The sequence below is a fragment of the Drosophila rhopaloa genome, unplaced genomic scaffold, assembly GCF_018152115.1.
Source record: "Drosophila rhopaloa isolate 14029-0021.01 unplaced genomic scaffold, ASM1815211v1 contig_115, whole genome shotgun sequence".
NCBI classification, from domain to species: Eukaryota; Metazoa; Arthropoda; class Insecta; order Diptera; family Drosophilidae; genus Drosophila; species Drosophila rhopaloa.
Genome location: NW_025334990.1, coordinates 7,865,152 through 7,886,331, shown reverse-complemented (window position 1 = coordinate 7,886,331; position 21,180 = coordinate 7,865,152). Strand labels below are relative to the sequence as shown.

The window sequence follows — 21,180 nt, the reverse complement described above, 5'->3', positions numbered from 1 at the left end:
TCTATTGGCCTTGCCGATTAAAATGCATTCTTCCATTTAAGAGTGAATGACACTTATGTTCTCATTAAATGCCATTAAAATTTTTTAAATTCGTAATTAGGCTAATCTTCATATATTTGAATTTATATTTGGCAATGGGTACTTGGCAGCCACAACTCAATTTGCTTGCGCTTGAAAGCGAACACTGGGATTTATTTTGGAAGGCGCTAATTCGCTTTAACTACACAGAAATAATTATCAAATAAATATTAGTTTGATGGTGACAACTCATTTTCTCCAGATAAAGTTGTAATTTAAAGTTGAACTTAAAAAGAACCGAGTGTCTTTTAAGGATTAGGTTTATCAATTTAAGTTAAAGCGATTTAAAAAAGTTGCTTAAACATCTTGTTGAAAGAGTAGTACTAAGTTCGGTTAATCAATCTTTAAATTTCGTCTAAATGTACTCAATATTTTTTCTCTGTACATCTCGGCAATTAAGTGGAATACACCTGCAATGGAAGTGTGTCGTTGAATAGGCAATTGGGATGACAAGTGCGAGTATATTGTTTTATCAGCTGGTTTTTACAAATGAGAGGTGCTCGGCATGGGTGTTATGTAGAGATAACTACCAGGAGGGGCTATAAACCTCCCCGCAGATCGCCACCGATAGCGATGACGTCTGAGATATGTGATTGCGATAGGGTGGAGGTAAATTTACTGGGCCTCGACGATATGGAATCGTACTCCCGCCCATTGATAGAGGTCTGGGGCATCGTTACTGGTGGTCGAAGGCAGCAGCGATTACGGAAATGTCACAATTGATTGGCCAATCGCTGAGAGTCATAAATAGTCGAGTGCAAAGTTGAAAAAGATTTCCAATCGCAATTCTTTGCGATTTTATAAGAAATTGAAACATATCTTATCGCCGAGCCCCTCGAGTGACAATCTAATCCAAATAGGCATATCACAAGAAAACCGGTAGTCAACTGGATTCATATTTAATTCGCAACTTTAAACGCTTGCGTCTTATATTTATTAATATATTTATGTTTCATATTTTATTCATATTTGCAATCGACTTACAAATGCACTTAGTTAGGATGGAGGTGAAGGATTATGCATCGACAGCAGTTTGACTTAATGAAAATGTGGTTCTTATAAAATCTTAAAAACAAAACAGAACAATAGTTTCCAAGGGAAAATTTTGAGATTTAGGGCTGCTCTTGGTGCTTCGTTGCTAGCAGGAAGGCACTTTTAACCTAGTGACTTAATTATATAACAAAACTGTATTCCGGGACTATAATCGCTTATCAATGGAATCGAAAATGCTTGATTTGGTTCGTCCTTGGCTTGCTGGTTTTCGAGTGGATTGTGCAGAAGTCTGGGATTGTAATGCTTCGATAAGGCATTGATTAATTTAGTTTACCATCTAAATATTTTACTTAAATTCGTGTTAAACGTTTTCCGGGTTTGCTTTTCATCATGAGGTTCTAACAATTTTCATAGCAAAAAATGTGCGAATTCAAACACATCTAAATCACAGGCTTCTAATATAAGAGAGATTTTAAAATTAAAATCGAATTTCGACCGAAAATTTGCGCTTAGCTTACAACGAAATTTTAAATATAATTTAAATAGGATACCGATCAACTAAAAACTAATTAAGTCAACTGGCCCTAAAGTTACAAATATAAAACAAGAAATAATTATAAGACCAGCATGAGTGTGGGTGAGAGAGAATGGGTATGGGTGGATGGATGATCGCGACATCTATTCCTGCTTGTGGGTCGAAAACTTGTGGTGCTTGGGGTGGTGGCGCTGGTGGTGGTGCTGGTGGTGCGTATGGTGGTGGTGCTGGTGGCCAGTCCGATGTCGGTGGTGGTTCGAAACGGGCTCCATCTGCTGTTCGCTGCCGCTGGCCGAGGACATCGCCTCCTCGGCCCCGATTTCGGCCTCGACCTGGGCGGATTCGGAATTCGATTGGTGACTGTGGTAGTGGCGTCGGTGGTGCAGGTGGACCCGATCCCGCTGCTGGCTCTCGTATTCGCCGCTCTCGTCCAGCTGGTTGTCGATCGTGGGTGAGTTGGATGTGGTGGATTCGATGTACGTTCTGCTCTTGGGTGTGTTGTAACTGCTCTTCATGGAGTTGCTGCCGTTGAAGAGAAGGTCTAACCTTGGTTTTCTGTGGAAAATAATAATTCAATTGTTAATAAATTAATTGAACTTAGGCTTATTCTTGTAATTGATAATAGACTATCTTGAAATCGTACTTATAAGTATTCTTTGCTTTAAATTTATTTGAAAGTTTAACAATCTTGATAATAGAGAGATAATTCACGTATAGAGATAATTCACGTATATAACGAATGTATTTCCTTTTTAAGAAAGGTTGAATTCAAAATTATAAATTTACTTAAAATGTTTAAATTGCTTAAATAATTAAATAGAAATAATTCAAATTATTTAATTTAAGTTATTCTACTTAAAAATTTTACATTTACTTTACAGAACTCTGTTATGTTAACCAAAGCTAAGCAGTTGACAAGCAGTACTGTCGATCAGCTATTTAAAGCAGTGCTCGGCGGGAAGAATTCAAAACGCAATCGATATTTTCAAAGTAAAATTAAACCTAGAAGGGGAAAATGTATATAACACTTACCTTGGCAATGTCCAACTCGCCAGATGAGACTTAAACGGTTCTGTTCGGTAAACACTCCATGGGACTGCAATCTCTGCAAAATACACGTAGCCAAATAAACCATTAATATTGGCTTCAAATGTATGGTAGGTCATGCAATGCAAATTGGAAATCGCGCAAATGAAAGGGCATGCAAAATAGCAACAACAAGAACAACAACATCGACAAGAATTTTGCGCAGCAAAAAGCGCAGAAAACTGAACAACAACAAACAAAGCCGAGCATTGCGCACAACGGTGCGTATAAGCAATTTCGATTAGTAGCACCTTGGGCTGAATTCTGCGTCTGCGAGTTTGTATCTTACCGATCCAGGGCAATAACTTTCAAGACATGAATCAATCCTAAACAGATCTCTGGATTTTCGTTACTTCCGCTCCACTTTGGCCACCCAACCTCATGAATTTTTAAATATTCGGACAGAAACGTTTCGTAAGTGAAACGTGCTGGGTAGAAATTGTAAATTGAGCCTTAGATTCTGCTGACTTGCCTGCACAATCAGACGACTAGGTATTTTTTTTTTTGTATTTCTTTGTATTACGTCTACCGATATTCGAATTTAGTCTGCAATTACTTTTTTTTCCTTTTCGGTCGGCTCAATTTACGTCTGACTGCTGTCCGGCCCCCGAAATCGCCTGAGTAATGACCTTTTAGGTAATGTAAATAAATTCGAATCGCCGCGATAGTGGGAAAGGGGCCTGTCGCTATCGAGATGAATGGGATTTATGAGTGATAGATAGAGAGTGACTGATGGGGCGGCTGGGAGGTGCCTCCACTCCGTTCCTGGGGCCGTTAGTTAAACATGGCAAACAACACGCTTACCTGCCTGCTCGCAAGTGGGTGGCTCGAAGTAGAGGCCCGGCTTCAGGGGATTCTCCTCGTCGTCGTGCACCTCGATCATCAGCAAGCCCACCACGCTGGTAATCAACTGGTTCTGCGGCTGCTGCTGGCGGAGCATCTGGCGGTGCTGTTGCTCCTGGCGGTTCTGCTGCTCCCAGTAGGCCAGGGCGCACTTCACGTCGATCTCCACCCAGCCGGTGGAGGAGCTGCTCAGCATGGCGGTGTTGCAGGTGCGCTTCTTGCGCTCTGTGGACCAAAAAGGGGATTTGGATAAGAAGTGGATAAGTGGATAAGACTGGTCTTATATTTAATTTATCAGTATCAAAAATTTAGTTTACAAGTGGTTTCAATTCCGGAGAATTCCGGAAAAGCTGAATTGTACTTTTATATAATCGATACAAATTAATAATTAATAAAAAATCAATTTTGCTGACCAAGCTAGGCGTTCAAAATGACGCAACTAATGAAGTTTGATTATAAAACAGATGTGAAAAAAATATTTTATTATGTTCGCTTACAAATTGTGTGAGCAAAAAATAAAAATATACATAAATGCTAATCCCATGTATACGATTCCTACTTACGTTTCTTCCTCTGCTGGAGAATAATGGAGACGGTTACCCGAATCTGGGGACCCACGGTCGGCTGCTTCGCGCAATTCGGTGCCATGGTGCCCGGCGACTCCGTGCTGACCGGCTGAGCGGGAATCTGGCCGGGATCCTGGTCGCGATTCTGGCCGGGATTGGTCTTATAGAGGCGGAGCAGAGCGCTGCTCAAACGGTCTTCGCTGTTGGACGAAAAAACAGTGCTGGCAAAATGGAGTGTCACGTTGTTGCCCAGCTGCCATTCATCCGAGTTGGTAGTTTCCTTATCGCAGAAGGGAAAGCCGGCCTTCTCCTTGGATACGCCACTGTTCTCGTTTAAGATGGTCTTCTGAACAATCTGGGCGATGTCGTTGAGTCTGCAAAAACAAAGGTTTAGACTATAAGATAACATATAAAATGTTACTTGGCCGCACCATCTATATACATGTATATTTAATATATTTTTATTATTTTTACTTAAACATTTGTTCGCTCGAAAAACATTTTAATTGATCTTGGAACATCAAATGTTTCTTACTAAATATTAATATTCTATCTATTATTCCCTTTCATTCTTCCTAGAGAATTCTAATATACCCTTGTAGCTCATGGGTGCTGGGTACTCGGAGATGGCATCATTTTGTGGCTCATGTCAAAACTATTTGTATGCCCGAATCGTCGTGCCCAGCAAATTTAGTTCAAGTGTTTATGTAAGGCTCACTTAATTGACATTAGAGCGCAGTCTAAGTTACAGACATTCACAATAGAAAATCCAGAAGATGGTCAGCGGGGAAAACGTGCTCGTTTTCATTTAACGAAATTTATATCTTTGATTCAATTTAGGCGCACCACCCACGCAGCGAATAAACTAGTTCTTATACACGGACTGGTTAGACTGTAAAATTGCCACCGAATGGAGGCCTAATATTTGGGAACCACCCATAATGAGTAAACTATTTATGACCTCCCGAGTTCAACGTACTGCATGACCACAAAACTAATTCCCGATACCGATTATGATTTATTTTGAGCTTATATCAACTGATAGCAATTTAACTTTCAAGATAATCTATCTACTTTGGACTTTTCGCCCTCGAAATCTGAGATTGCGGGAGTTCTTTATATAATTAGTTCTTGTTTTTTCGGGGCCAAATAGTTTTATAAATAAGCTACTCAAATTGGTGTGTATTGGGCCTAACCGATTAGGTGGGCACTTATAAAATAGGTTTGTTTGTGATCAGTTAAGTAATAGCAGGCGATAGTTGCTTATCCAAAGAGCAATCATCCGACTTGGCGGTTCCTAAACTATTTTCCTTGTTTCCAGTACAACTAAATGAAACTGGCCCGAGAAATCGGCGCTGATTAAATGCCTTCACGGGATTCGTTCGTTCGGGATATTTCCTAAACTTGATTATGAGCTAAGTGCTCATAGTGGAGCGAATGACAGACCGTGTCACTTAAAAACCCATTGAGATCGAGACAGATCTTTGTCTGTCAGTGCACTAGGAAAAAACCCTAGCAATAGCAAATGCTTCTTGCAATCACAATATATTTTAAATTGGAATATAGTTAGTTTTTGAATTGGAATTCTACTTCTTTCAACAATACAGATTTAAACTTCAAAAACCACAATATAAATAACTACAGAAATGATAGTCTTGTGAGACATTTCTCCAAGTGCACTATCATCGGGAGACGGGCAGACAACAATAGTTAGTTAGCTATGATCTAATCTGGACAGACTCTCTCGACAGAAAATTGGACAATTGTATGCGTCTGGATCGGTAATTGAGACGCGCTTGACGTTTCGTTTTTATTTTCCCCACACGAAATGCACAAAAAGATCAAGAAAATAACTGCCTAATTGTTTTGGTTTTTGGTGTGGCCCGCGGCGCAATTTGTCTAGCCAAAAAATAATTATGAAACACGGTCGCCGGCTGAGTGTTAGTCTTCCAGTTTTTCGGTCTTTAAGTTTTTCGGTCCTTCGCTCTCCACCGAAACTGAACCAAGTCGAGACGAATCGAGTCGAATAGCCTCTGGCTGATTATCGGTTCTTGTTTATGTTTACGTTGTGATCGCATCGAATCGAATCGAATCTGTCTGGCTAGCTGGCTAACTGGCTAACTGGCTGACTTGCTTACTGGCTAGCTGGGCTGGCCAAGGAATGCCTGAATGCGGAGTCGTCTGGAGTCGGCTGTGGCATGAACTTGAAAACTCGTTGAGTCGTGCCGTCTGTCTGGCCACCGTCTAGACAGATTGTCAGTCTGTCAGACAGACGGTCTTTCCGTCCGCTTGTTGTTTGCTCGCTGCCTGTCTGCCGGCCTAGATGCTGCACCGAAAAAAATCACACGAAATCGGGGTCAATCTGATCTGTTTTATGTCGAAAGTGCTTGAGGACTACAGGGCTGACTATAATACAAAAATTACTCTTTTTCTGGCTCAGGGGATTCCCTGTTTTCATTTCAATTTGTTAGTAAATTATATGCTGAACAAGGAAATAAATAAAAATAGGTGTTTATAATGTTTTAGTGCAGTTTTAGGTTTTTATCACAAATTCTAAACGTTCTTTGTTCAAGAACAGAAACTTAAAATGAAGTAATTGAAAGAAATTAATATAACTACAATAAGAAAATTTGTTTCCGGAAGCTGGTTGTACAATATCATATAAAAGATTTAATTTTCGTTTTAGAAATATTTAGTTCTACCATAGAAAATAAATCAATAAATAAGTTAGTCTGTTTAATGATAAATGTAATTTTCTTATTGATATTTGCTGTGTATAAATACTTCAAGTACATTTAAATTCCATTGCAAATGGGTTTCTTCCCCATCTCAAGCTAATTTATAGTCTTTTGATTATGGTCTTTCGAACTGACATTGAAAGAAGCTGAGATAAGCCTAATGGGTATCAATATAGTCGTTTTTTTCGGTGTGTGGTTGATGCTACCGTAGATGCTTTGCCTGCTGTGGATACTATTTCTGTTCATGCGTGAGTCACGCATGCGCAGAGGCAGGGTTACATTCTGGGGGGCAGGTGCCTTGGGGCAGGAAGGAGGAAATTTTGCATTGGCCTCCATTTGCCTGGGGCAGACATCTCTGAATGCATCGCCTCAGTGTCTGCGTCTGCGGTTTTGCACTCTTGCAGTCCGTTGCCTGAAGCTTACAGCAACACCAGTAGCAACAGCAACAGTGGCAACAACGGCTAGACAGTGTCTCGCCGGCTGCACTTCATTATCATGCAACCAACAGCGAACTGCAGTCAGTCGAAATGCACACGCCTACAACTGTTTGCATTGCACCATTGCGCCAGTTGCTGGGGGCAGACAAGTCTGCTGTCCCGATATTACTCATACGTCATAAGTTTTGCCTTTTTTGTGCTTTGGCTTTTTTTTTGTTTTGTCGTCTGTGCGGAACTCTGCCAAAGCAATCAAATAAGATGAAACAATTTAGATATCAGCTGTTGGCCCCCACGAACGCCCGACTCGCATAGCAACGACCTACAAAAAGTTCATTACCGGAGAGCCGGAGACACAGACGGAGTCGGAGTCGTAGTCGGAGCCGGATAGCTAGACATGGCCCAGACTGCTCCCAGACATGTGCCAGACATCCGCGGGCACACCGACGGACACACAGAGATACAAAGATACAGAGGTCGCCGCCGCCGCCAACGGAATTCGATGCAGCCTGCAGTTTGTGCGAGTGCGAGTGCGGGTGTTAGTGTGTCCGCATTGTGCAGCGGCGTCGCGACAGTTGCACTACAGTATCTGATGGATACAACAGATACCATTGATGGATCTGGGCTGCCAGTGCCCTCGTCACTCTGATCTATTTGATTTTGTGCGGTCAGACTGTTGGTTAAAAGGCATTTAAAGCCTTGATTTGGGGTCATAAATTTGGCTAAAAGTCTCAATTTGAGATCTCATTTTTGAGGCACTCTGATCTATTTGGTTTGCTGCAGTAAAGACTTTTAAAGCCTTAATTTGAAGTCTGGTTATCTTACAATGTATTTAAAATTCCTTGTTGCATAGTTGGCTAGAAGAGTTTTTATAATAAACTATGTTTCAGATTCATTACTATAAAAGGATCGTTTTGTCAAAATGATCTTGACAAATTGTAGTCTTACGGTATTAAGTAAGTACCTATTAATTTTGAATTATATTTTTTAGTATTTAAGTCCTGGAGGGGTTTAAGGAAATGATTATAACTTAACTAAAGACTATGCTACCAAAAATTAATTAAAGGCTAAGCAAAGCATTTGAATTCATGAACCAATATAAGTGTTTGCCAATTTTTTTTTTGATTTTTAATTCACGCGATTCTAATCACTCTAGTTTTCCGATAATTGCAAACAAACGACGCAATTTGTGGGCACGCTTCTCGCGTATAGCTAAAATAATTTATTGATCATTATTTTCGGTCTGCTAAGCGAGGCCATTACATTTATGACTTTTTGTAAGAACGTCATGCATTTAGTGATGCGTTCAATCAATAAATAATTAATAATCGAGTGCACATGTGGAAAATCTCATGGGAAAGTATATATTTCATAACATATTTTTATTAATTCGCCGAATCGGAGTGCATGGGGGGGCAATCGTGTTGAACATAAACCAAATGAAGCAAAAATATGTACAATGTACTTTTAAAACAAGAGAGAACGCTATAGTCGGGTGCCCCGTCTATCAGATACCCGTTACTCAGGTAAAGGGAGTGCGAGGGAGATGGAGATAGAAACTTTAATCACGCATAACTTTTTAACGAATGGTCCGATTTGAAAAATTTCTTCTACATTTCAATAGGTATTGATAAACACAATAAAACTGCATTTTTACTTTTCCGAAATATTTAAATTTTTAAAATCGTATATAAGCGATTGTGGGCGTTAAAGGGGGCGTGGCACCTTTTTGAAACAAACTTGCGCTGCGTAGGAACTCCTAAATTCTACATGCAAAATGCCAATCTTCTAGCTTTTATAGTTTCCGAGATCTCAGCGTTCATACGGACAGACAGACGGACAGACAGACGGACAGACAGACGGACAGACAGACGGACAGACGGACAGACGGACAGACGGACATGGCTATATCGACTCGGCTAGTGACCCTGATCAAGAATATATATACTTTATAGGGTCGGAAACGCTTCCTTCTAGCTGTTACATACTTTTGCACGAATACAATATACCCTTTTACTCTACGAGTAACGGGTATAAATATACTCGGATAAGTACGGCGCTATAGATTTTTTTGGGCGCATGGCCACAACTGCGAGTTGCACAAATGTTTTTAGCCTTGAGTGAAATTGGCCCGTGTTTGGACAAATCTCTCACTTAACAGACGTCAAATATTTTGGAAAATTGGCAACACAAAAATTCTGTTTATACACAAAGTATTCCCGAAACTGATTGGGCGTTTTATTGCCAACTGCACTGTGTGAAATTTTTTGTATACAATATAACAACTTTTTATACTTTTTGGTGATTTTTTTGGGGTAAAGCGTTTTTTTTTTATATAGATTTCTATTTTGGGAAAGAGGTATCTATTCTGAGGCGCGGCGTGACAATGATTGACAGAGATTGTTTTAAAAATTTCGAGGTGCTTCAGCACTTACCTATGAGTGGCGACTTGTCGCAGAAGCACCTCGTTGGGGGACTGGGGGGAAGTGTCCCTCATATTCGGATTGCTGCGGTTCTGGATGCTCAGGATTTGCTCCTCAGTCAGGTTGAAGCGGTTGAAGATGGTGCGATTGAACGGGTTCACCACCTCCGACTGGACACCCTCTATAAAGAAGGAGGGATCGAAGGGGGCGGCCCTCGAGTCGCCGGCCATCAGGACCAACGACAGGACCAAAACTAGCTCTCGGATGCGGTTCCTTCCGCTCTTCTCACAACGCACAACACTTGCCATCTTTCTGTTCTTTGTTTATTGTTGGCTTTAACCAAACTAAATGTTTACACTGGGAATTAGTTGTCTTTTCTAATTAGCAACCACTAGATCGTTTTTGTATTGTTTTATTTATTTTGTGCACATTGTTTACTGCATCTTGGCCACCAATTAAAATGTTATCTTTGCCTCTTCAGCAGGCGAATTTGTATATTTTTATAGCTGATTTAATTTTTGTTTCTTGCCTTCAGCTTGTGTTCGATGTGTTCGCTCTAAGAACCAAGTATGAAGTGATTTGCGCCAGTCGGTTTTTTAGTCTTAAATAAGAAAAAATTTGGTTGTGCCGGGGCATATCTACTTTGTTATGGTCGTAAACGCTGCGTTGCTGCCGACACTGCAAGAAATTGTGAACGCCTAAAATTCTGTTTGATACTTGATTGTTCTTTTTTGTTTTTAATTATTTAATTTAATTAATTTTATTTCATTTTGTTTTCTTGTAAAAATTTTTATTATTTATTCCTGATTTTTAATGGTTTTTATTTTGATAAAAAATTAACTACTGCTTGTGTTATTTAAATAAATTAGTTTTGCAAAAAGAGTAATCTGTAAAATTAAACAGTTAAAATTTATAAGATAATCTTATTAGTTCGTGTATTATAAAAAGAAGATATCTTGTTATCCTACCATTAATTATGTAATAGTTTAAATAAAACGTTTCTAGCAACCAATACAGTAGAAACCAAAATTATTATAAATTGTTTAGGGATTGCACTGTACAAGGCTCTACTTAATTGTACATACATATACTCTCAAAATGGAAAATATGCTGATTAATTAGTTTTTTGGTCTGCTTTTTTTTCTGTCCACTCCAAGAAGAGATAATTTCATCGACTATGCATTTATTATGATATCATAATATATAATGGTATAGAAAACAATTCGGCAGTTATTTCCAGGTAGAACCGCTTGGCAGTCGACCCCAGTTTGCAGTGTACTGCTCGGGCACTTCGGCTGGCGGTTCGGATGGGCGCTCGGCTCCGTCGTGGCCGACCAATCAACGCCGCTTGAGGATCTGCCGGCGCAGCTGACGTCGACATGGGCATAGTGGCGATGCGTGGATACGGAATACGCCTGCATATGTTTGGGGGTATCTGTATCTGGGCTTGTATCTGTATCTGTATCTCTGTCTGTATCTGTATCTGTGTGTGTGCCTGCGTGCTCGAGATGGGGCTTATTTTTGGGCCCAAAAGTGATACTTGTGGTCCTAACCTAGGTTTGTTTGGTGACTTCCTTAAGTGAATGCCTTCAGATACAACTATCCGATAGAAACGTGTCTCTATCTGAGCACTTCAAACACCACTCGAACCGGGCAAACCAACCAACAAATAGCCCAAATCACTGTCAATCTTTTGAATGATTTTGCACCCATCGAGTCCAGGCAAATGTCCGTAAATACTCGTAGTAGCACTTGTAATTCCTACTCCTATTTGGTGCGTGGGCGATTAGATTTATGTGAAGTGATTTTCTACGGGCAACCACACAATTAGTGTGACTTAATCAAATTGTTTTGATTACGCAGCTATTTCTATTATCAGTTTGACTTTTTGGGGCACAAAATTCAGATGTCTTTGCGCGTGACTTTCAGTAGGGATTGAATTTGTGCGTGAGGATTAATCAAGTGACAAAAAGATAGGCCTGAAAGTGCGTAGTCCATCAATTGAACGGTGAATTGGGCGGATATATCCTATTAGAGGTGCGTGCGGTGCCTGGTACGGCATTAACCCCAGAAAGCCCATCCTTTGGCCCATTGCTCTTTCTACGCATGAGGAATACGAAACAGTTCTGGTTCAGCTATCCCGTATTATTCATTCCATTCGCATACGGAAATCCAAAAAGCCCAGACTTCAAGGACGTTCTTGATTTATTTATTTATTTGCAGCATCTAAGCATCTTTCCCAGCATCTCGTCTGGACCAAAATTGAATTTCAAAATGATTGTATAATTCGCAGCACTTTATAAAGTCTGGATTCGGCTGCGTCCCGCTGTCCATTCATGTGATATGTCTACACACCGTTTAACTTCTGAATAGAGTGTCGGCCAGAGGGGGGCGGTTGTCCAGACGTCGGGTGTTATGTAAAATTGCAATCGCATCAAATGCCCAGATTCATAATCTCGACGGCTGGATGAGGAGGGAAAAAAATGAAAACAAGATATATGTAGAACGCAATCAGCGCCTCTTGTGGCGAACTTTATATAATAATGTTTGTTTATTTGAGCGCTCGCATAGAATTTGTCCCACTTTGTGGACAATGTGGATGTCAGCAACAACACAAAAACACAAAAACAGAAAAGAGCCAGACATGTAGATATGTCTATACCCAAACAATTGGAATGCCAAATGAGTCAAGTCAAGTCAGGTCTCAGTTTTTGATTTTTCATTAACTTTTCAAGGCTGCCCGATCGCGTGGACGTATAATTGGCCAAAATTTAAATACAAAATCTAAATACTTCTGGTTTTCTTTTGATCTTGTGAGACATATTTCTCTGTTCGGCATTTCTCCGTGGTTATTTTTGAAAGCAATTCTCTGACAAATCCGTACTATGCCTCACGCTCGTGCCAATTTGTGCGGCTTAATTTTAAACGGTAGCCGGCAATTGCCGCCAATGAGCAACAATTCCGGTGGAGGCACGTGGGGGGCTCTAAAGACCAGTAGCACCACCGGCACCACTATCACCACATAGCACCACCTGGTTGGAAAACATCTGGCAACTACTAGTCGATGGCTATTGACTTTAAAGTGATTTCTGGACGGTTACAAGTGCCAAACTCTGTTCTATATTTAGTCGATCGCATCAGGCGAAAGTAATTGCGGACAATAAACTGATATGGTTAAGTTTTTAATGCCTATTATCAGGGTAACGTGTTTGAATTTGGTGACACCGAGCGTACTTATTGATTAAGGGAGTCCGCCCATTAACTACCCTGTTATTATTTAATAAATATGGTAAGTAAATTAATAAACAAAACAGATGTACTTTACTGAATGAAGGAAACTTGTTAGATGGAGTAAGGATACCTTTGGATATTTATAAGGACCACATATAACACATATATTTTGTAGTCTGTAGAATTAAGGTTTAATAAACGCTCTTAAACTGGATTTTAGTTATTGTTTTTCTTACGTCGTTAAATATGAAATATTTGGCTGTTTGCTTAATTACCAGCACGAATGTTTTGAAATGATTGAATAATAAATTTAATGTATAGATTTAAAAATTCGAAGTATTTTAAGTCTCAGTAATAAAAATTTAAATCAGTTATTTTTTCCATTAGCTTATGTAAATAATAGTGAGCTTTTGGTAAGTACTCTAAAGCAGAGTATTTCTTTTATCGAAATCCCATTAAAAGTACATTTCTTTATGGCTAGTTTTTAATCTGACATTGGGTTTAACTGGTTAGATTTGAATGACGACTCAACATACTTAAAAATTATAATTCCATAGATTAAATTTATTAATAAATCATTTAAATGCATACGTGCTTGTGATTGCCCAAACTAATAGACATATATTTGACACTGTTCATGAAGTGCCAACTATTGGCTTATCGGATTGTTATGACTTTTTGTGGATTTATAGTTTGCGGTGGGAAATTCTTATCTTGCATCAGTTTTGCTGGTTGTAAGGCGCTAACATAAACTTTATTGAGCAGTCATAGCTCAACTAATGAAACTATAAATACTTTTTGGAGAGTGCGGGATTTGACCTTCAAAGTTTCTGAGACAAAGGGTAGGGGATTTCCTGGAAGCAAAAATAACTAAAATTTGGGCATTATAATACAATGTTTGATCAGCCTGCTCACATGCATGTCCAGCTACATTAAATATGCAAGTACCGAGGCGAAATTATTTAACCATCAACACGTTATTAACATAATTATCCCTCACTACAAACTTGATGAGCGTTGCAAGAGGGATCGGAATCCCAAGTCACCTCTCTTACACAATCAACAGAAACGAAGATAGCACTGGCAAAATAAAATACAAGGTTTAGGTTGTAAGCATTTAACAAAAGTAGCAATTTGTTTAAATAATTGTAATTCTTAATTTTTTTATTCTCAACTTATTTTTGAGTTAAGTTAAGATTCTTAAAAAACATAGTAAACAGAAAAAACTAAAGGCATTTGATCTTTAATGAAAAATAAAAGAAAAACCCATACTATGTTCATTTGATCTTAATCAAAAAATCAGACTCTTTCAAGTAATGAGATCAAAATCAGTTAATTTTCTCTTATGAATTTTCCAGTATGAATTGTTATGTATTTTATTGGTCATATATATATATCCTTTCTGTTGGTTCGGTTACTAAAATTAATTATACTCTAAATGGTAAATTTTAACAAATAAAAGTATATAAAAAAAGTATATTTTATCGATCATTTTTTTTCAGTTTAAGAAGAGGCAAATGAAAAGAACATTTAGTGGCTTGGGGGGTAGACAGCCTGCGGTAAGGTCCGGTGGGTTGGTGCAAGTCTATTAAAAATACACGACGTTCGTCAGCCAGCGAACCAGACGTGTCAAGTCAGCACCGGCTCAGACCAGGCCCAGACCAGGCCCAGACCAGGCTCAGACCAGGCCAAGAAGTGAGTCCAGACCCCGTCGAAGGCCCAGACATGTGTACAACATGGGTGCTGGTTAGTTATTCGGTTGCTGGACGAGCAGGCACCGAGGGTGTTACCATCTCTGGCTCACTGACTCCGACTCTGACTCCCGATCTTGGCCACTGGCTTTCGGCCATGAAGAGTGGGGAGTGAAGAGTGCCGAGTACCGAGTACCGAATGCAGTTGTCGTGATTGTTGTCTCAGATTGCATGTGGAATGCAAAGACCAGAAGCCAATTTGTTATTGTGTTGTTTTATGCCCTGCAGGCCGGTGCTACCGTTTATTTGCAGCCGCTTCTTGCGCTTCTGTTTCGGGTATACCCTGCCTTTTGGCAACATCACTCATACGCTCAATGGTCACTCATATACATATAATTTAAAATAGTTTAGAAAAGTATATATAATTATGGGGTACAAATTTGCGAGCCACCGTTTCATTAATACTGCAGAATTGTAAATTAACTTTACTTATAATCTCATTTACTCTTAAGTAAATAGGTTTTTAATATTTGGTTATTAATAAATGTAAAATGTTTCGGTTCTCTGTAATCAATAATTAACCTTATACTGATATTCAGGAAAAAATAAAAATTGTTTTAATAATTCTTGAATGGGTCTCTACATCTCTTAAAGAATTTACCCTAAGATAGACTAATCAACTTTTACAATTAAACTAAAGATCAGATTGAAGTGTAATACTTTATACTTTCATAAAGTATAAATAGGGTATTCCGTATTCGCTATGGGATTTTTACCTCCAGGCCTGATTGTTATTAATTTTTGCGCATTTTCATTTTCGGTTTTTAGGACTTTCGCGTGCCGTCGTTTGGCTTCTGTTGGTGTTTTGTTTTGGGCCAGCCCCTTCCAGCCAGATCCAGATCTCAGCAGACGAAGATGCAGACCGAAACCGAGACCGAGAGCCAGACAGCCCGTCGCATAGTCTGCGGTGTGAGGTGCTACATGGGAAAAAATATTTAAGTTCCATTGATGATTTTTCTAGACACTTGTTTTTCTTCAAATAATTTATATATTTTACTATACTTTATAAATTAAGGCTTAATGAGATAATTCTAAGATTCTAATCGCTAGATGTAATTATCAAGTAGGTAAATATTCTTATTTGGCAAATTGCTTAATTCGGAATATATATGTCATCAGTTTCAAAAGAGATATTCTATATTTACTATCAATATTTGTTAAAAATAAACACTATATTTATTAGGGAGTTTAAAACTATCCATTTTAGCTAACAATTTAAAAGCATTATATTAATTAATTTTCGTTGCTTGTTAAACACAAGTAATTATATAAACAAGAATTTAAAAGAGAGGGCAGCATTCGTTAAAATGTTGCTTAAATTTGATGAGCCTTTTTGGAGCTGTTTACATAAAAGTTAAAAATATTTAAAAATCAATATATACATTTTCCTTTCGCTGTTTTTGCTCTGTAGGGTGCTGCTCTTGATGCAGGGGCATTTAAGCAGGCGTATGTGTAGCCGCGTCTTGTTGATTGTCAAAATTGACAATGAATGCGTTCGCCGGAGGACGGAGGATGGTCGGTGGAGGATGGAGGATGAAGAATGGAGAATGGAGGATGGAGAATGGAGGGGCAGCCGGCGATGGAGTTGGAGGCTGACCCAGCCAGCCGGAGACAAGTGCATGTCTCGCGTCTGCAGTTTGTCTGGAGGCCGTGGCAGACACTCGGTGTTGCCGCTGTCAATATTGTCCCCAAGTGATGCAGATGCGCCGCCGTTGTTGCATCCAAATATGGACCATGGGCTCTGCAGTTCTGCAGCTGAGGAGCAGGTGAACCGGCGGATAGTGGCTGCAGTTTCACACTTGTGCTGAGCGACAGAAAGTTATTTAAATGATATGCACATGCAGTGCTGCTCCTCCGCCGCGTCGCGTTGTCTGGCTGCTGTAAACTGAGACTTCGACTGATTCCCTGTCGTCTGCGATTTTGCCTGGGCCTTTGGACTTGCCTTTGCTTCTGCCACTGCCTCTGCCAGCAATTATGAGCGTCTGGCCGTCTGGCATTTTACAATATTTTTAATTATCGCGCTTTTTTTCTAAGCAGAGATAAGCATCTGCGCGGTTGGCGTTGCTGCTCTTCTGCCACTTTTCGAATTTCAATTTGAGGCCCCGAAGGCAGGCCGAATTGTCGCCGCTGTTAATTGCCTCTGCTGGTCAGCAGCATCAGCCATCTTGATGACTAAGCGAGGAGCTCGTCTTGGAGCCTGGAGCATGGAACCTGGAGCATGGAGCATGGAGCCTCTTGGGCTCCCGGCTGTCTGCTGTCTGCTTTCTGCCCGTCTGACCATCGCTGGCCGTAAATTAATGCAGATTCGAGCAGGTCCATGGCCATGTCCTGGCCCATCTACCGTGCCCAAAGTCAGAATCAGAACCAGCAATCTTGTGGCCATGGCCAGGTAGTAAAAGTGAAAAATAACTCCCAGCCAATGGCTGTCAGTCGTCATTTGCTCTATTGATTGGGCACCTGTCGTCGGGCTTAGAGCAGTAGCCCATTCAGACACAGACAAAGCCATTGGCTTCTCCTTCAACAGTGATGCCAAAGACATCATTGTCAATCGCACTAAACCTTTGTTGGGTTGGCTAACAATCCTTATAACAATAAAAAATACTACAGTTGGAACAAAGATTATAGCGAAATATAAATTGTTAAAAAAATGTTACAATACTTAACCTTTTTGTTATGCATACCTAAAAATCGATTAAATATTTATAAATATAGGTCCTTATAAGTTAAATTTATTCATAGTTTTTATACTCCATACTACAAAATATTGTAGAAAAGTACACTGTACCACCGAAACTGTTAGCAATTACCTACCAAAGGTAACTTATAAAAAAAAATCATATATTAAAAATACGATCCAAGGAAAAGTTAAAAGTAACTTTTATTTTTTTTTAACTACATTAAAAATATTATTCATTAGTACAAGAAGATATTAACCATTAGTGAAAAAAAAACAGATTCTAAACGTTCAGTTTCGGTGAAAATTGTTTCAAGAATCTTAAAGCACTTCAACACTATAGAAGAAGTATCTGACTTATTTGATAATCATTATTGATGAATCAAAAACTAGCCAAGCCGTCAGCACTGTTCTTGACTGATGCGTTCTTCAATGCTAAAGCACTGCGAAGGTAATCAAATAAATGAAGATGCTACCCGACCATAAATGGCGCAAATACCACTCATACTCCTGCATTCCCCACTGGCTACGTGCAGCTCCTTCCCGATGCCAATATCTATATCTATATGTGTATGTATATGAACAATGTGTATAGCTATATCGGTTTTGGGCTGCAGCGTATTTATAGGACAGGTACGACGCGTGCCGGCACGCCAGGATGCCTTGGCTCGGGACCACGTGGTCCGTCCACAATGGGAGCCCATTGTGGAATAGGAGACATAAATGAATGAAATGGCGTTTATGGTAATTCGCCCCGACCAAGTTTGTGCCTTCGAACTGAAGGCAAACTATGCTAATGGCACCGTGGATGTCTTGTGCTCCAAAAGCGGATTTCCAGCCTGGCTGTTGGCAGGACTATGACGAAAATGAGGAAGCATTCCGCTCTATTTAAGGTGGCCACACTTTAGCCGTTTCGAGGAACTCCGGCGAGCTGACTTTTACATATTTTTAATAGTGCTAAAAAGTCTTTGGAAACTATTTATAAAATGTATTACAATTTACGACAGTCGCGTACTTTTTTGGAACTATTTTGGTTTTGGTACTCCATTGTGCCAAGACGATAAAACTTTTTACCATCGTCTTGGTTTGCCACAATCAGAGTTTAGTTCTTATTAAGTCGTTGGCAGGCGAAAAAGTTGGAATTAGACTTGAATAACATAGATTTGACCAAATAAAATAGGCCTTGAACAAAGTATAGTTTATTGGAAAACAGAAAAATACAAAATAAATTTAAAGTATCTTCTAATTAACTGTAATAAAATAAAAACATATAAACCAAAAAACGGAAAATTTAAATAAAATTTAAAATCGATCACAATTAAAGTTAAGATTATAATTTGTTGTCGCATTATTTTTACTTGTATATTTATTTTTTAACAATGTTTTTATTTTAATTTATATTTTAATAAATCCAAACTCAATGTTTACAAAAAGCAGTGTCTATTTTACACAGATTCGCAGTTAGCTGAAAAGTATGCAGTGATTTGATTTTGTTTATATTTCCCACCTAATCTGGGTTGGCTAAGTTGTCACAAATTTACAATACCAAATTTAATAATTTAGTTTACATTATTCCTACACGAAACAATCAAGATGTGCGACGTGATCCTTCCCTGCGAATATAATCCGAAGGAATGCCCGAGTACCTCGCCCGAGAAAAGCCGTCTGTTCACAATCCTGCTCCTCTATTGCTGGCAGAATGAGTACGACAAGCGACCCTACCAGCAGTTCCAGTTCAAGAAACTGGAATTCGAGGATCGGATCGGTCGGAAGTACCACTGCATCCGTGACTTCCGGGTCATCGTCAACTATCTCCTGCAGCGCCATCAGCTGGCCGTGAAAATTACGGGCTTGGTTGTTAGCAACTGGGATGCGCGTCTGCTGAAGGACTTTGCCCGCTCCCTGATCCCCGTGTGGTACATCGAACTGACTCTGATGCGCTTTCCCCATGAGTTCTTCGTGATGATGCGCCTTAATGCGCTTAAGATGGATGTCAGCCAGCTGAGCCTGGAAGGTAATCTCAATTTTACTAATTAATCAAATGCATTTGGAACCATGTATAAGTTTGGTAAAGTTGTGGGTCACCTTTTTAGAAGTCATAGGAATCTTAGAAATAACTAAAATGAGAATGGGTCAACAAATTAATCATCGTTAAATGACAAATTTTTTGGCATATTATTAAAAATTATAAGGCAAAGGATCCCAAAAGCTTTTTATATCTTCATATTTTAAGACATTTTGGATTATGCATTTTGGATTGTCCATGTGGATTATCAAAGTTGGAGCAAAGGGTGCCCACTTTCCTTAAATTATTCCTTAAATGTATATTTTGGTTTATTACATTTGAATTTTAGTTAATTTTGGTGTTAAGGTGTTTTCTGTTCGAATGCATTATGTAACTAAAAAATATTCCTGTAATAGCTCATGATGGGGACTATCCTTATAAGAAATCTGCTCTAAATTCCTGTTGATCCCCAGGCACCCCCCTCACCGACGACGATGTGCGGATCCTGCGGGAGTTCCTGCTGGTCAACACCACGTTGCGGCTGCTCAACGTATCCAGTTGCAACCTGACCCAGTACAACTTTGCTCTGATCGCGGACGGGGTGCACAAGTCGGCGGGAGTGAGGCGTCTGTATGCCGACCGACTGCTGGGATTGAGTCTCAGCCTGGACACAGAGAAGTTGGCCTCTGTGTTGGGCTCGCTGCTGATGCAGAACAGACTCTGGAGCCTGTCGCTGGAACACTGCGAACTGACAGCCCAGGACATGCTGCCCATTGCCGAATACCTTTCCCTGACCACATCCAATTTCCGGCGCCTGCGACTTGCCTGCAATAAAATCGGACCGGATGGAGCTTTGTTCCTGCTGCGCGGAATCTCCATTGGAAAGCGGTTGGAGCTGCTGGACATTAGCTACAACTCGATTGGCACACATGGTGGCGAATGGGTGGCCATGTACCTCTCCTCGTGCCTGAAGCTGCAGCACCTCCACTTGAACTACAACGACATTCAGCCGGAGGCAATGAACCTTATCCTGGTGACCCTGAAGAAATGTTGCTGGCTGGAGCGCCTGGAATTGTACGGCAACCACTTCGATTCGCGGTCCGCGATGATTTTGCGCCGCCTGCTGGACGCCGAGGTGCTGCGGCACGCCGAGGTGGACATCAGTTACACCTACGACGAGGCCCTGCAGGATTACAGGGTGGTGCCCTGGAGGTAGAAAATGGCTTAGAGTTGGTTGCTTCTGTTTTGCGAATGCCTAATAAACTGAAAATCTGCTTTTCGGTCAAAACGAATTTCAGTCTAAAGTTTGCAACGCAGTGAAGGAGACATTTCCGACACTATAAAGAATATTCTTGATCAGCTTCACCAGGAGAGTCTATCTAACCATGTCCGTCTGTCCGTCCGTCCGTTTTTACGCAAACTAGTCCCTCAGTTTTAAAGCTATCTGCTTGAAACTTTCCCAAAAATTGTCTTTTGCAGGTAGTATATAAGTCGGAACGAGCCGGATCGGGCGACTATATCCTATATCCGCCATATAACTGATTGATCGAAAATGGCAATCAATCCGACCTACCAAATTTCATAAGGATCGGCCGACTATATCCTATAACTGCCATATCGTTCAGTTGATTGGAAATTTCATAACTTTGGTGCAACAGCAGCACGGTTCGTGTCTCTGATAATATTTGTTGTGCAACAGAGACTCAACAGAATCACGTCATGTTAACTCAACGTAACGAAACGAACGTAACGTAACGTAAGAACCGAATAGAATGAATATAATTTCCGGCTTCTGTTTTGTTATTGTGAGAGCGCTTTGTGTG

At 40.0% G+C, this 21,180-nt stretch overlaps 2 protein-coding genes across 3 annotated transcripts; one reads left to right on the top strand and one right to left on the bottom strand.

Annotated features, from left to right (window-relative positions):
- Positions 1 to 970: 970 nt before the first annotated feature.
- On the bottom strand, positions 971 to 10,258 carry LOC108038916 (protein anachronism). 2 transcript variants are annotated; one of them, XM_017115803.2, is made up of 5 exons: positions 9,709 to 10,258; positions 4,099 to 4,475; positions 3,497 to 3,760; positions 2,639 to 2,711; positions 971 to 2,161 (listed from the first exon to the last, which is right to left on the bottom strand). In XM_017115803.2, exons 1-5 carry the CDS (start codon positions 10,002 to 10,004, stop codon positions 1,750 to 1,752), a joined length of 1,422 nt encoding a protein of 473 aa, XP_016971292.1. In that variant the 5' UTR covers positions 10,005 to 10,258; the 3' UTR covers positions 971 to 1,749. The 2 variants fall into 2 exon arrangements, with proteins under 2 accessions (XP_016971292.1, XP_016971293.1); XM_017115804.1 differs by having other exon boundaries at positions 2,043 to 2,161; positions 3,501 to 3,760.
- An 8,630-nt stretch (positions 10,259 to 18,888) lies between these two features.
- On the top strand, positions 18,889 to 20,649 carry LOC108038883 (leucine-rich repeat-containing protein 34). Its single transcript, XM_017115747.2, has 2 exons — positions 18,889 to 19,366; positions 19,831 to 20,649. The coding sequence occupies exons 1-2, from the start codon at positions 18,946 to 18,948 to the stop codon at positions 20,571 to 20,573; spliced, it is 1,164 nt and encodes a 387-aa protein (XP_016971236.2). The 5' UTR covers positions 18,889 to 18,945; the 3' UTR covers positions 20,574 to 20,649.
- The last annotated feature ends 531 nt before the right edge of the window (positions 20,650 to 21,180 follow it).